This window comes from Eulemur rufifrons, chromosome 2 (assembly GCF_041146395.1).
Source record: "Eulemur rufifrons isolate Redbay chromosome 2, OSU_ERuf_1, whole genome shotgun sequence".
Classification (NCBI taxonomy): domain Eukaryota; kingdom Metazoa; phylum Chordata; class Mammalia; order Primates; family Lemuridae; genus Eulemur; species Eulemur rufifrons.
This window is the reverse complement of record NC_090984.1, coordinates 60,340,294-60,353,710: the sequence shown is the minus strand read 5'-3', so window position 1 is coordinate 60,353,710 and position 13,417 is coordinate 60,340,294. Positions and strand designations below refer to the sequence as shown.

The window sequence follows — 13,417 nt, the reverse complement described above, 5'->3', positions numbered from 1 at the left end:
TCTTTCCCTCTTGTCCGGTCTTTTTCCATCTCTTCTCCCTCTTTGCCTTTTTCTTCCTCCACCTTACCCCCTTTCCTGTCTTTCTCTTCTCCCTTTCTCGCTCTCCTTTCCTTCCCCGTTCCCTCCCTGTCCTCTTACCTTCCCGCTATCCTGTTTCCCACTCCTCTAGCCCCTTCCTTCTCTCCTCCTCGTCCCGCCTTCCTCTCTGGTCCCCAGCTTCCCCCCGGCTTCCCTCTTCCCTCGGGAACAAACGGACTGTCAGGTGTATTTCTGCTCTGGGGGAGGTGGAGGGGCGGAAGCACAGCTACCTGAGGGCCCCCCCCCCCAGGAGGAGAGGAAGAGAAGCGGTGGGAAGGGTCCTCTCCCCAGCTGCCTTCCCGCAGCCCCTCCCTACCACCCTCATCCTGGCTTCTCCCTCTCCCAGAATGAAGTTCCTGAGGCCTGGTCTGACACCCCCCGCAGCTGAGGGCTGCCCCTGCCTGCCCATAACACATGCTGAAGGGCCCTCTGCCCCAGGTGACCCGTTCCCAAGCCTGGTACTATGACTCCTCTCTGCCTCTCAGACACCCAGGCTGCCTCCCTGATCTTCTTTCATTCAGCCTCTTGCAGCCGTTCTGTCTCTGTCTCTCATGCAGTCATCTCTGTCTCTGCCGGACAGTCACTGAGTCTTGGTGTAGCCCTTAATCACACTGTCTCTGGCCTCCGGGTCTGCTCTGCTCCCCCATTCCCCAGTCACCTCACCCTACCCCCAATCCTGTCCCCTCTTCCTCTAGCTCTGGCCCCCCACTCTGTCTCATGAGCCCAGTCCCCCTTCAAGGACTGCAGCTGGCAGTGTGGGCTGGGGGCAGGGTCTGGCAAGGTGGGGCTCCCCCTGGGGGGGTAGGGACTTTCACAGGCTCTCAACCCTGACTTAGACTGCACTTCTTGGCATCTCTCAGCTTGATCCTAGACACCTTAAGGCCACACCTCTATGAATCTCAACCCCTTGATTTTAAGTCCTTTCTCTGGTAGCTCCAACTCCTCCAGTCCCCTGGTTACATGCCCAACCCAGGAGGACAGGGGCTAGATTTGGGATCCTAAGCCCTCCCAGCATCCCCTCTCCTGTTTTCCTTCCCAGCTTCTCGGAGTTGACTGAGCAGAGATTTATCAGCTTGGAGGGCTGGAGGTGAATACTGGCAGAGCCTGGGTGGAGGGAGGGATCAGTCTGTCTGCTCTCTGTCTTAGTCTGAGTTCTGGGCAGTGGGGTGTCTGGTTCCTTAGAGGTCTCGTCTGCAGCATCTAATTTTTGGGGGGAGGAGGATCAATGGTTTCCTTGGCCCTGAGCAGCTACCTGTCCTGCAGGTGTGGATCCATGGGGTAGCCCCAGCGCATCTGCCCCTCTACCCCAGCCAGCTCAATGGGCCACCTGGCCCAGCCCAACCTCAGCACACAGGGCCAGTGAACAGAGCCCTGGCTGGAGTCCAAACATGTGGGGCCTGGTGAGGCTTCTGCTGGCCTGGCTGGGTGGCTGGGGCTGCATGGGGCATCTGGCAGCCCCAGCCTGGGCCTGGGCCAGGTCCCAGAGGCACCCAGGCCCTGCACTGCTGCGGACCCGAAGGAGCTGGGTCTGGAACCAGTTCTTTGTCATTGAGGAATATGCCGGTCCAGAGCCTGTCCTCATTGGCAAGGTAAGGATCAATCCCTCCCAACTCTACTCTGACTCGAGGCCCTTAGGCCCTGCCCTGCAACTTCATCACTTCTGCAATGACCTTGGTCCCTTGAGACTCCCAACACCGTACCCAACCCTAGACTCTTTGATCCTCTGTCCCTGCACTTGGAGCCTCTGCCATCTTTCCCTGACCCTTACAGCTGCACTCGGATGTTGACCGGGGAGAGGGCCGCACCAAGTACCTGTTGACCGGGGAGGGGGCAGGTACCGTATTTGTGATTGACGAGGCCACAGGCAATATCCATGTCACCAAGAGCCTGGACCGGGAGGAGAAGGCACAATATGTGCTACTGGCCCAAGCTGTGGACCGAGCCTCCAACCGGCCCCTGGAGCCGCCATCAGAGTTCATAATCAAAGTGCAAGACATCAATGACAATCCACCCATTTTTCCCCTCGGGCCCTACCACGCCACAGTGCCAGAGATGTCTAATGTTGGTGAGCACCCAGCTCTGAATGTCCCAGGTCCTGTCTCCTGGAACTCCCTCACCTCTCCTTCCCTTATTGCTGTCTGCCCCAGAACCCACCTCCTTCAATTCAGCCTCCCTCACATCTGGGTCCCCCTCATCTGCTGTCCTTCCCCATCTGGCCCTGCTGCTGCTGAGTGGGGTGCCGGGATCCCCCACAGGGACATCAGTAATCCAGGTGACTGCTCATGATGCCGATGACCCCAGCTATGGGAACAGTGCCAAGCTGGTGTACACCATCCTGGATGGACTGCCTTTCTTCTCTGTGGACCCCCAGACTGGTGAGGATGGAGCTCTGGAGCCCAGTGGGGCAGCCATGGGAACAGACACCCCCTGACCCAGTATCTGTCCCTAGGAGTGGTGCGGACAGCCATCCCCAACATGGACCGGGAAACACAGGAGGAGTTTTTGGTGGTGATCCAGGCCAAGGACATGGGCGGCCACATGGGGGGGCTGTCGGGCAGCACTACGGTGACCGTCACCCTCAGTGATGTCAACGACAACCCCCCCAAGTTCCCTCAGAGTAAGGGGCCAGTGCTGTCAAATGAGCTATCCTTTGGCCACCCCACCCCTACAGCCTCTGGAGAAGCCTTCCCGCCCCACCCCTACCCCAGTTAGACCCTGGGAGAAGGATGTGCAGGGGGCAGGGAGAAGGGCTGGGGACCTCTCTGAATGTATCTCCCCTCCATCGGCCCCAAGGCCTGTATCAGTTCTCTGTGGTGGAGACAGCTGGGCCTGGCACGCTGGTGGGCCGGCTTCGGGCCCAAGACCCAGACCTGGGGGACAACGCCCTTATGGCATACAGCATCCTGGACGGTGAGGGGTCTGAGGCCTTCAGCATCAGCACAGACTCCCAGGGACGAGACGGGCTCCTCACTGTCCGCAAGGTTAGCCTCATTCCTGTCGGCACTGCAGACTCATTTATATCTGCCTCCTGCCCCACCCGCCGGGCACATTCCTAACTGTTCTCCTAGAACAGACTCAGGACCCTTCTATTGGAGCCTCCTCATGGTCATGGTCATGTCCTCACCTTTCAGATGAGGCCTTGGGGCCTAGAAAGGGAAAGTGACTGGCTCAAGGACATATAGCAAGTCCACCATGAAGCTGGGGGTAGACCTAGAGTTACTAAGTAATCTGCCTGACCCCTGAGACCACCACACCCACCCCCCACCCCTGGTGCCACCTCTCCTCACATGAGGACTGAGCCCTGGATATATTTGGGGAAGGGACTCTTCACCTTCCAAGGGCCTGGGGCCTGCCCTGGTCTCCACATGCCTCACTCACTCTGACTCCCCTCACCGTAGCCGCTAGACTTCGAGACCCGTCGCTCCTACTCCTTCCGCGTGGAGGCCACCAACACACTCATCGACCCAGCCTATCTGCGGCGAGGGCCCTTCAAGGATGTGGCCTCTGTGCGTGTGGCCGTGCAGGATGCCCCAGAGCCCCCTGCCTTTACCCAGGCTGCCTACCTCCTGGCTGTGCCTGAGAACAAGGCTCCTGGGACCCTGGTGGGCCAGGTCTCAGCTGCTGACCTGGACTCCCCTGCCAGCCCCATCAGGTGAGCAGGCTGGGGGCTGGGGAGGGCGGGGCCTCTGGGAAGGAGCCAGGGGGCCGGTTATTCCCACCCAAGGATATGTAAATGTGCCCCTTACCTATCTCAGATCACCTCCCAGCAAAGTCTCCCTCCCTGCTAACCACTCTCCACCTCTCTACCCAGCCCTCTGGGTAGGTAATAATGGCGCCTCCCAGTGGCAGTGCCAGCAGATGTAATCTCATCTGATAAGTGGATCTCTATTGATCACGCCCTAAATGCTTCACATTTTACCCACTTGATGACATTTAATTCTCACAGAAGCCCTGTGAAGTAGGTGTCATCATCACCAGTTGTTTGAGAGGCCAGCCATGGGTGGTCACACAGTAAGTGGCGGGACAGCCACTCTCCCGCTCCCTGGCCAGCACCCCCTCACAGCTCTGTGAGGGAGATGCTGGTGTTACTCCCACTTTGCAGTTGAGTAAACAGAGGTTAAATAATTTGCTGGAAGTCACACAGCCAGTCCAAGGCAGAGCAGGGCTGAAACACAGGTCCCTGGGTCCCCGGGTCCCCAGGACAGGGCTCAGAAGTCTGAAAGACAGTAGAGTTTATCCGACTTCCACCTCTTTCTCTATCTCCTCCTCTGACCCACACGAAACCCAGTGGCCCTGAGTCTTAGGACAGGTATTTAATGGTGGTGACCTCCCAGGGACATCTGCCCTTTAAGGGGACTCCAACCTGAACTATTGCTCCGGTTGCATAGGGCAGGCTCTGCCCTGGGAGCTATGAGGCCTAGCAAGGTGACAAGAAGAGAGTAGGGGGGCAGCAAGCTCTGCCCCACCCCCAGATCAGCCCCCAGCTCGGCTCCATCTTCCCCAGATATTCCATCCTCCCCCACTCGGACCCAGAGCGCTGCTTCTCTATCGAGCCCGAAGACGGCACCATCCGCACAGCCGCGCCCCTGGACCGGGAGGCTCATATCTGGCACAACCTCACCGTGCTGGCCACAGAGCTCGGTGAGGAGACCTGGGCCCATGAGGTGGTGGCAGAGGGGCTGTCCCTGAGCATGGAGGTGGGAAGGGCACTCAGTGCCATCACCCGTCACCAGGGCACAGCCTGAGTCCCCAGCCTGGATCCTCACCACAAGGCAGGCTTCCTGGTCCCCTAGGCTGGGCTGGGCTGGGCACAGTGGGTCTGCCTGAGCATTCTCCTGACCATCAGTTCACCCCCTTACCTGACTTGCCACACCCCAGATCTTAAATAGCTCCCAACCTGTGCGCTGGCAGACCCTGCCCTGCCCGCTCTCTGTACAGGCTGGAGCTGGGAGCTGGAAAAGAGCTGGCACCTGCTCTGGGAGCTAAGTGGGAGTGCACCCGCGGCCCCTCCCAGACAGCCCTCTTGGGAGGCCTGCGGGGACCCCCAAGGTAGGGAAAGGGACCCCCGAGGTGGGGGAGGAGGGGTGCCAGCTCCTTGTGCAGGCTCCTCTCCTGCCCCATCAGTCCCCAGCAGTGTGGTTCTGCTGCCTCTGGGCTGCTCTGGCCTGTGGAGACAGGGAGGACCTCCCTCCCTTCTGCGAATAGCCGTATTCCCTGCTATGCCCCAGGGCTCCTGCCCCTGCGGTTGTCGTACTGTATATGAAAGTTGTCATTGTATATGTGGACGTCTATACATGTCAGTGAAGAGCTATATGTATGTGTGCATGCAGGTATGTGCTCAGGTATGCGTGCAATTCTGTATGTGGGAAAAATATATACACATGTCTATATTTGTGAGTGTCTATAACTGGCCATATATGTGTTTACAGTTGAGTGTGTAGAATTATATTCATATTTGTGCGTATGTGTGATTGGATGTATATAGCAGTACATACAAGTAGCTGTGTTTTGAGTAGGCAGGTGTTTGTGGACAGATGATAATTTATTACTTATTGTGTATCAGGCATCGTTTTAAGTACCTAAAATGGACTAATTCATTTAATCATCACCACAACTTTAGGAGGGAGGTGTGATTATTTCCCTACTTTGAAACGAGGAAACTCAGGCAAAGAGAAGTTAAGGAATTTCCCAAGGTCACACAGAGATTACGTGGCGGAGCCATCAAACCCCGTCAGTCAGCAGTCTGAGCTGTTGCCTCCACCACCACACTGCCTTTCATATGTATTTAATCACATGTGTCTAGGTTTATGTTTCTGTGTATGCAGCTGGGTGCCACCTGGCAGTGCATATGTATGTATCTATAGTTGCGTGGATGTCCGTGCGGGTGGCCCTGTGTGTGTATGTGTGTGTGTGTGTGTGTGTGTGTACACAGTGTGTTTGTGGCTACTTTTATATATGTAGGTCTGTGTTTACATATGTATTTCCCCCACTGTCTTCTCACCTTCCTGCCAAATCCTGCTCCTACCCCTACCCCAGCATCAACTAGCAGTCCTGGGCCCTTACTACAGTGGAGGAGTGGACCCCATCCCCATCCTGTCTCTGGGGCATCCCAGACCCTTAGCCAGGCAGTCCACTCGGCCTCCCCAGCCCCTTTCATCATGGCCAGCCAGCTTTCCCCCTGCCTAGGGGAAAGACTAAAGGAATTGGGAGACCCAGCCTAGGAGAGGTGACAGGGCTACACACTCTGCATTCTCTCTTGGATGGCATTGGCAGTGAGAAGCAAGGTAGGGTAATGGCGGGAGTCACCTGATGAAGGGACGGGTGAGGACGAGGCCTGTGTCTGGCTGCGGTGCCCAGCCTGGCTGGGGCTCTACACCTTGTAGGTCATGCAGCTCCTCCCTCCCCAAGGTCAACTCTTAAGTGATACTCACTGCTGCACTACAGCCTCCCAGACCTCTGATGGGGGGTGTGTGTGTGTGTGTGTGTGTGTGTATGTGTGTCCATCCCACTGGCGCTATGCATGACATCTATGCATGAAAATGCATTCTATTCTATGGGCCCTGGGTATGGGGGGTGACACTGTATTCACTGTGCATATCAAACATCCACTTCATATATGTTACATTTGTTTTAAAACACTGAGTGTACATTGGATGTATGATATGAATGTGTTTGTATATTCATGGCTGTTGTCTGTCTGCATGCAACCTGCACACACCCTCTATCTACTTCCACTTTGCTGCATGTGCCCTGCACATGGGTAATTGTACATGTGTGTCACCGGTGCCACATTCCTGTTGGATGTCTGCTGTGTATGACGCAAATCTTGGGTACTACATGAATGTCATATGCACTTGGTGTTGTTCCATTTATTTCACAACATTGCTTGCTACTTGTGCATTACATGCATATTCATGTGCTGGGTGTGCATTCTGTGTGCTGCATGTGGCATCCATGCCCTGTACCACGTATGTGGTGTGTAAACTATGTGGTGTGTACATGTGTGGTGTGTGTGTTGGTGTTCTGGCTTCAGACAGCTCTGCACAGGCCTCCCGAGTGCAAGTGGCCATCCAGACCCTGGATGAAAATGACAATGCTCCCCAGCTGGCTGAGCCCTATGACACCTTTGTGTGTGATTCTGCAGCCCCTGGCCAGGTGAGCAGTTGTGGCAGAGGGGTTGGAACCTCAAGGCCTCCAGCCGCCCACTCCATACAAGGCCTCGATTCTTCCTCCCAGCTGATTCAGGTCATCCGGGCCCTGGACAGAGATGAAGATGGCAACAGTAGTCGTGTCTCCTTTCAAGGTCCCCTGGGCCCTGATGCCAACTTTACTATCCGAGATAACCGAGGTGGGTGGACTCCTACTGTTACCCACCTCACAGTTCTTGGTCCACAAGTCAATAGAAATTGGCATGAGACTGAAAAAGGAATTTAGACAGGCAAAGCTTTATGGGGGGGAGCTTTTGTTCCAACAAAAGGGAGACAGTGCTGGTTAAGGAACAACCAGACTGGCTCTCCGAACAAAGGGCTGGGGAACTTTTAAAGGGCAGGGGAGAAAGTTTGACGCCAATGTGGAAATCATAACATGTAGAGGTGGAGTTTTGTTGGCAGCTGCCCATCTGGCAATCATGCTTCTTCATACATTGCATGTCTCATTAGCATGTTAAATCTCCACCTTTGGGTGTGATTTTTAGCATTAAAATAAGGCAACAGATCTACGAGTGGTCAACTTTGGGCTTCATCTTGGTAGTAACCAGTTTGTGCTGCCTTTGACTGGGGCTGGCAGAACCCTGCTCCGATGGTTGCCGTGTCCTGTTAAAGAAAGCAGGACTACCTTCTATTGAAGCTGGGTGTTAATCATTTTCAAAGCTTTTGTTCAGTATCATAAGCAGACTTAAGCTTTGGCTCAAGCCTCAGGCAGGTAGCCAAAGTCCACCGACCTATACTATCTCACTGTGACCATGCCCTTGCCTGCGTCCCTCCTCCTCTCCCCCTCCACCACCCTCAGCCCAGCCTGCCTGACCCCCGCCCCACCTGTCCGGGCCCTCCACCCAACAGAAGGTAGGTGAGGATTTACACTTGCTTGGTTGCTCTTTGCAAACCTTCCCCATGGGAAGCTGGCTCTGTGGGCTGGACTGACCCTACCGGGACGGCGTCCCAAAAGGTGCTCCAACATCTTCCCTCTCCCACAGATGGCTCTGCCAGCCTGCTGCTGCCCTCCCGCCCTGCTCCACCCCGCCAGGCCCCCTACCTGGTTCCCATAGAACTGTGGGACTGGGGGCAACCCTCACTGAGCAGCACGGCCACAGTGACTGTCAGCGTGTGCCGCTGCCGGCCTGATGGCTCTGTGGCATCCTGCCGGCCCGAGGCCCAGCTCTCAGCCGCTGGGCTCAGCACCGGTGCCCTGCTTGCCATCGTCACCTGTGTGGGTGCCCTGCTTGGTGAGTCAGGCCATGGCGGGACATAGGTGTGGGATCTGGGCCTGCAGGGGTATGGAGAAGAACCAGGCCCCTGGGCATAGGGAAATCCACCCTAGAGCTTGAAGGACCCTCGTGCCTGGACTTTGCCATCACCTGATGCATCCAAGAGAAAAGCTTGGGCCTCATATTCTTAAGCCAATCCATAATGACAGTAACAAGCCATAAAAATTATTTATTGAGCCCCTACTCTGTGCCAAGTATGGTGCTGGGTACATCACTTGTGGTCTTTCATTTTATCTTGTCAACAACCCTAAGAGGTAAGTATGTTTTCCACACAAGTAAACCAAGGGTTCAGAGAAGTTAAGCAACTTCCCATGGTCACACAGCGAGTAAGGGGTGAAGTCAGGATTCAAAGTAAGGTTTTCCAGGTGTCAAAACTAGGGCTTGCAGCCCCCTGGGCCACACTGCCTCCTCTATCGCCTGTTGGGTGGGCGGTTCAGCATGGAGACAGGCGCCCTGGCCCTGCCGGCTCAGCGGCCTGTGTGCCCCCATCTGTCGCGCAGCCCTGGTGGTGCTCTTCGTGGCCTTGCGGCGGCAGAAGCAAGAAGCACTGATGGTACTGGAGGAGGAGGATGTCCGCGAGAACATCATCACCTACGATGACGAGGGCGGCGGCGAGGAGGACACCGAGGCCTTTGACATCACGGCCCTGCAGAACCCCGATGGGGCAGCCCCGCCGGCGCCTGGCCCCCCAACGCGCCGCGATGTGCTGCCCCGGGCCCGGGCGCCGCGCCAGCCCAGGCCACCGGGCCCTGCAGACGTGGCGCAGCTCCTCGCACTACGGCTCCGCGAGGCGGACGAGGACCCCAGCGTGCCCCCGTACGACTCCGTGCAGGTGTACGGCTACGAGGGCCGGGGCTCCTCCTGCGGCTCCCTCAGCTCCCTGGGCTCCGGCAGCGAAGCTGGCGGCGCCCCCGGCCCCGCAGAACCGCTGGACGACTGGGGTCCGCTCTTCCGCACCCTGGCCGAGCTGTATGGGGCCAAGGAGCCCCCGGCCCTCTGAGCGCCGTGGAGGGGCAGCCGCACAGGCCCTCTGAGTGAGCCCCACGGGGTCCAGGCAGGCGGCAGCAGCCCAGGGGCCCAGGCCTCCTCCCTGTCCCTATGTCTTTCCTTCCCCAGGGCACCCTTGCTCTTCCCTCCTTGTCCTCTTGAGTCTGTTTGTCTCTCTCCAGGGATCCTTGTCTCTGTCTGTGACACTGTCCTGGTCTGGGTTTTGTGGCTCTGACCCTGAGCCTGCGTCCTCTCACTGTGATTCCTCTCCGTTCTCTGTGGCTGTTTGTCTCTGCAGTTGGAAATCTCTCTCTCTCTCTCTCTCTCTCTCTCACACACACACACACACACACACACACGCTCTGTCTCCCTTGCCCACACACATGCTCTGTTTCTGTCTCCTGCCCACATTTCCCTTCCTTCGCTGGGTCCCTGTGACTGGCTTTTTGGTTTTTTTCTGTTGTCCATCCCAAAAATCAAGAGAAACTTCCAGCACTGCTGCCCACCCTCCCGCAGGGGATGCTCTCTGCCCCAGGTCAGTGCCTCCAGACTGTGGGGCCAGGGGAGGGCCGAAGCCCCTCCCCACTCACTGCCTCTGACCGGCTCTCCTGTTCTTACAGACCTGCCCACACGGTTCCATCCATCACTCATGGCCTCATCCTGGCTCCACTGGCCTCCAGCAGGGAGAGGGAGCCAGCCGCCTCCCAGGGCGAGAGCTCCAGCCTCCCACGTGGCCGCCTCCCTGGAGCTCTGCCCAGCTGTCAGCCGCCCTGGGCATCCCAGCTCTAGGCATTGTCTTGTGTGCTTCCCAGGCCCCAGGGGGAGCAGGGAAGGAAAGGGGGAGGCAGCTGGGGAAGGGGAAAGAGGGAGGAAGGGGAGGGGCCTCCATCTCTAATTTCATAATAAACAAACACTTTATTTTGTAAAGCTGGAGTCCTGCTTCTGTTTCTGCACTCAGGTTTCTGTACAGAGCTTCGTTGTGAAGGGTGGGAGGAGAGCCCTGTCCCCTCCCTGCTCATTCTCCTTTCTCCTTGGGGGAAAGCCACTTCGAGTCCCTCTAGAGGAGGATTTGGGGAGTCAGGAGGTGAGAGCTCTGTGCCCCACTCCCACCAGCAACTCTCTGGGTTCCCTGTTGGTCTCACACTGTCCAAGGAGAGTAAGATGTGGGGATTGGCCAGAGGGGAGGATGGGCAAGAGAAATAGAGGATGAGAGCTACTGAGAAGAGAGCAGGAGTTGACAGACTAAGACCAGGGGGTTCCAGACTAGGAAAATAATGTGGGTGGTAGGCAGCAGAGGGAGGCAAGCTAGCCTTTCCTGGGGCCGGTAGTGCCAAGTGGGGAAAGGGTGGGCCAGGGTGAGATGGTCACGTTGAATCTTGGCCTGCAGCCCCCCGCTTTAATTTTCCCCCTGTCCACGGTCTTAGTCTTTGTGGAGCACAAAGGAGGAGGAAGAGGGACCAGGGAGGCACCTGTTGAGGTGCAGAATCAAAGTCAACTGTGGTGGGAGCTGAGCAGGAACTGCCAGTTTCTCCCAGTGTCCACTCCCTGATGCAGAGAAAGGATCTGCCCAGGAACCAGCATAAGAACCCAGGCCTCTTAGCTCCAGGCAGTGCTCCTAGAGGCATGCAGCCAGTGGGTGGCTTAGGAAGTGTGGGGTGCTGGCAATGGGGAGAGCTGTTTCAATGTGCATATGCCTTCTGTCACACCTTCCATACCTGCTTGGTTAGGGCAACCAGGTGGTGTGGGAACAAGCACATGCCTTACTCTTCTGAAGGCTGGAACCCTGGACCCCTAACAGCCCAAGAGGCTGTGCAAGGCCTCAGGAGACTGGGAGAAGGCAGCATCCCAAGCAAGGCATCAGAGGGGACAAGGTCTTCCCAACTCAGGGCAGGAAGGGCAAGATCTCTGCCCCTTTGGTCTCACCCTGATTCTGCATCCAACCTTCAGGGGTTATTGAAGAGATGGAGGAAATGATCCAGGCCATGCTTAGGCAGGGAGGAGTGCATTGGAATGGGATGCTGACCTTGGCCTGCCCAGCCCTCCCTAACGCCCTCCTGGGGTCCTCCCCCAGCTCATTAAAAACTTAGAGGCAATTATCAGGGCATATAGGGCAACAGGCTTGTCAGCAAGACCCATGGGCTCACCTCTGGTCTCAAACACCTCATCCTCTGGAAGGCAGAAGCCGTCAGTGGAGGGACATGGGCAGGACTGTGGAAAGAAGGGAGAGGGGAAAGGGGGAGAGGAGATGGAAGCAGATGCAAGACAGGGCTCCGCCTCCGGTTCTGCCCTCTCAGTCTGGGTTCAATCCTCCTTCTCCAGTTTGGGAGGGGGAGGGGCGCAGAGCATCTCAGGCGCAGGGAGCTGCCATGCCACTCCTCCCTCCCTGAGAGCCTCAGGATAGGATTGGGCGGATGAGGAAGTGGCGAACTGGTGGGTGAGTCCTGCCCCCACCTCCTCTTTACTCTGGATCACAGCCCCAAAAGAAGTGACAAGGCTGGCATTCTTCCCATAAGAGGCTGCTGTCCTTATTCGGGTGTTGCTCTTTTCTGTAAGTCTGTTTCCTGTCTCCACACACAGGAACTGCACTGCATCACCTGCCACACGCACGTGCACACAGCCATCCTGTATCACTCTACACCGGGACACAAGACCCACCTACAACTGTGGGCACGAATATGCACCCTCTCGTGCCTGCACCAATCAAACACGAGGACCCTGTGCAGAGGCTGCCCCTGCACATGCGCTCCTCCAGGGCGACACAGCTGACCTCCGGTTATGGGTCCCAGAGTTCCACATTTCCTCCCCTGAGGCTGGGGAGTGGGCAAGGGGAGGTTGCTGTGGAGGCCACCAGCCAGACTCCCTGACTCTGGCTTGAAGGCCAGTCCTCTTGTATTGGGCACATTTCCATGATCCCCTTTCTCACCACAATGCCCCCCACCTACTCTGTCACCACTGCTGTCCTTTCTGGGTTGGCTCCAGGACCTTTCCTTCCTCCTTCCCAGTCATCCCCTCAGGGTCAGAGTCTGGAGGCCTCCTCCTGTCTGGCCAGCTCCTGCTAGAGGAATTCTTAGCCTGGGGTGCCGGGTTGGGGCTCAGGGCCCAGGCTGGAGCTAGGACAAGTGGCTGTTATTCTTGAGACTGGGATGTGGGATGAGAGAACAGAAGCTTCAGTAACCTTCCTCCAGGCCCCATCTCCTAGTGTTTTCTCTCCTATGTGGCCTGGGGAGAGGGGGCGGTGGCCCTCCTGGGGCTCTCAGCCTCCATCTCCAAGTCAGGGCTTCCAGGGGAGCTGGAGTGGGGACTGGAGGGGCAGGAGACAGTTCCCCCTGGCACAGCCACTTCCCTCTCCACTTCCTTCTCCAGAGGCAGCATGAGGAAGGGGAGGCTGGAAGAAGGCAAGGGAAGAAAGGAGGAGGGCACGGCTGGCAGTGGAACCCAGGCCCAGAGGGCGGAAGAGCCAGGGTGTGCTGTGGGGGCTGTCTTTGAGCCTGGAAGATAAGGCCAGATGTGGGGGCTGCCCTGAGCTCACCCCTGCAGGCCCTCGGGGTCCACTCACCCCTGCCACTAGGCAGGGGCTTGGCCCAGCTACTCTCCGCCTCCACATCTCTCCCCAGAAGCCTGCAGGGAAGGAGGAAAGGCAGGGCAGGGGGCTGGGAGGAGCTGTGCTGAGTCAGCACAGGCCCTGGCAGGGAAGGCCTGGGTCTAAGCCTCCTTCTGCCCCTTACTGTGTGACCGGGCAAATCACATAACCCTGTGAACCTGATTCTCCTTCTATAAAGTGAGGAAGGATCATTTTTACCTCAAAGGGCTGTCAGGAGAACTGCTGCCAGTAAAGGAATAATCATTCTCCTCCTTACGGTCAAGGCGGAG

The 13,417-nt window shown here is 57.2% G+C and overlaps 1 protein-coding gene across 1 annotated transcript; it reads left to right on the top strand.

Annotated features, from left to right (window-relative positions):
* Positions 1–1,466: 1,466 nt before the first annotated feature.
* CDH24 (cadherin 24) lies at positions 1,467–10,112 on the top strand. The gene is made up of 12 exons (XM_069463473.1): positions 1,467–1,667; positions 1,849–2,143; positions 2,334–2,453; positions 2,528–2,695; positions 2,872–3,059; positions 3,477–3,730; positions 4,583–4,719; positions 5,017–5,127; positions 7,112–7,233; positions 7,315–7,426; positions 8,270–8,518; positions 9,061–10,112. The coding sequence occupies exons 1-12, from the start codon at positions 1,467–1,469 to the stop codon at positions 9,558–9,560; spliced, it is 2,457 nt and encodes an 818-aa protein (XP_069319574.1). The 3' UTR covers positions 9,561–10,112.
* The last annotated feature ends 3,305 nt before the right edge of the window (positions 10,113–13,417 follow it).

Excerpts from the sequence above, each read along its gene's own strand:
- CDH24 (XM_069463473.1), top strand. The coding sequence starts at position 1,467 with ATGTGGGGCCTGGTGAGGCTTCTGCTGGCCTGGCTGGGTGGCTGGGGC. Across the intron at positions 1,668-1,848 it reads AGCCTGTCCTCATTGGCAAG|CTGCACTCGGATGTTGACCG; the intron begins GTAAGGATCAAT and ends TGACCCTTACAG. Across the intron at positions 3,731-4,582 it reads TCCCCTGCCAGCCCCATCAG|ATATTCCATCCTCCCCCACT; the intron begins GTGAGCAGGCTG and ends CATCTTCCCCAG.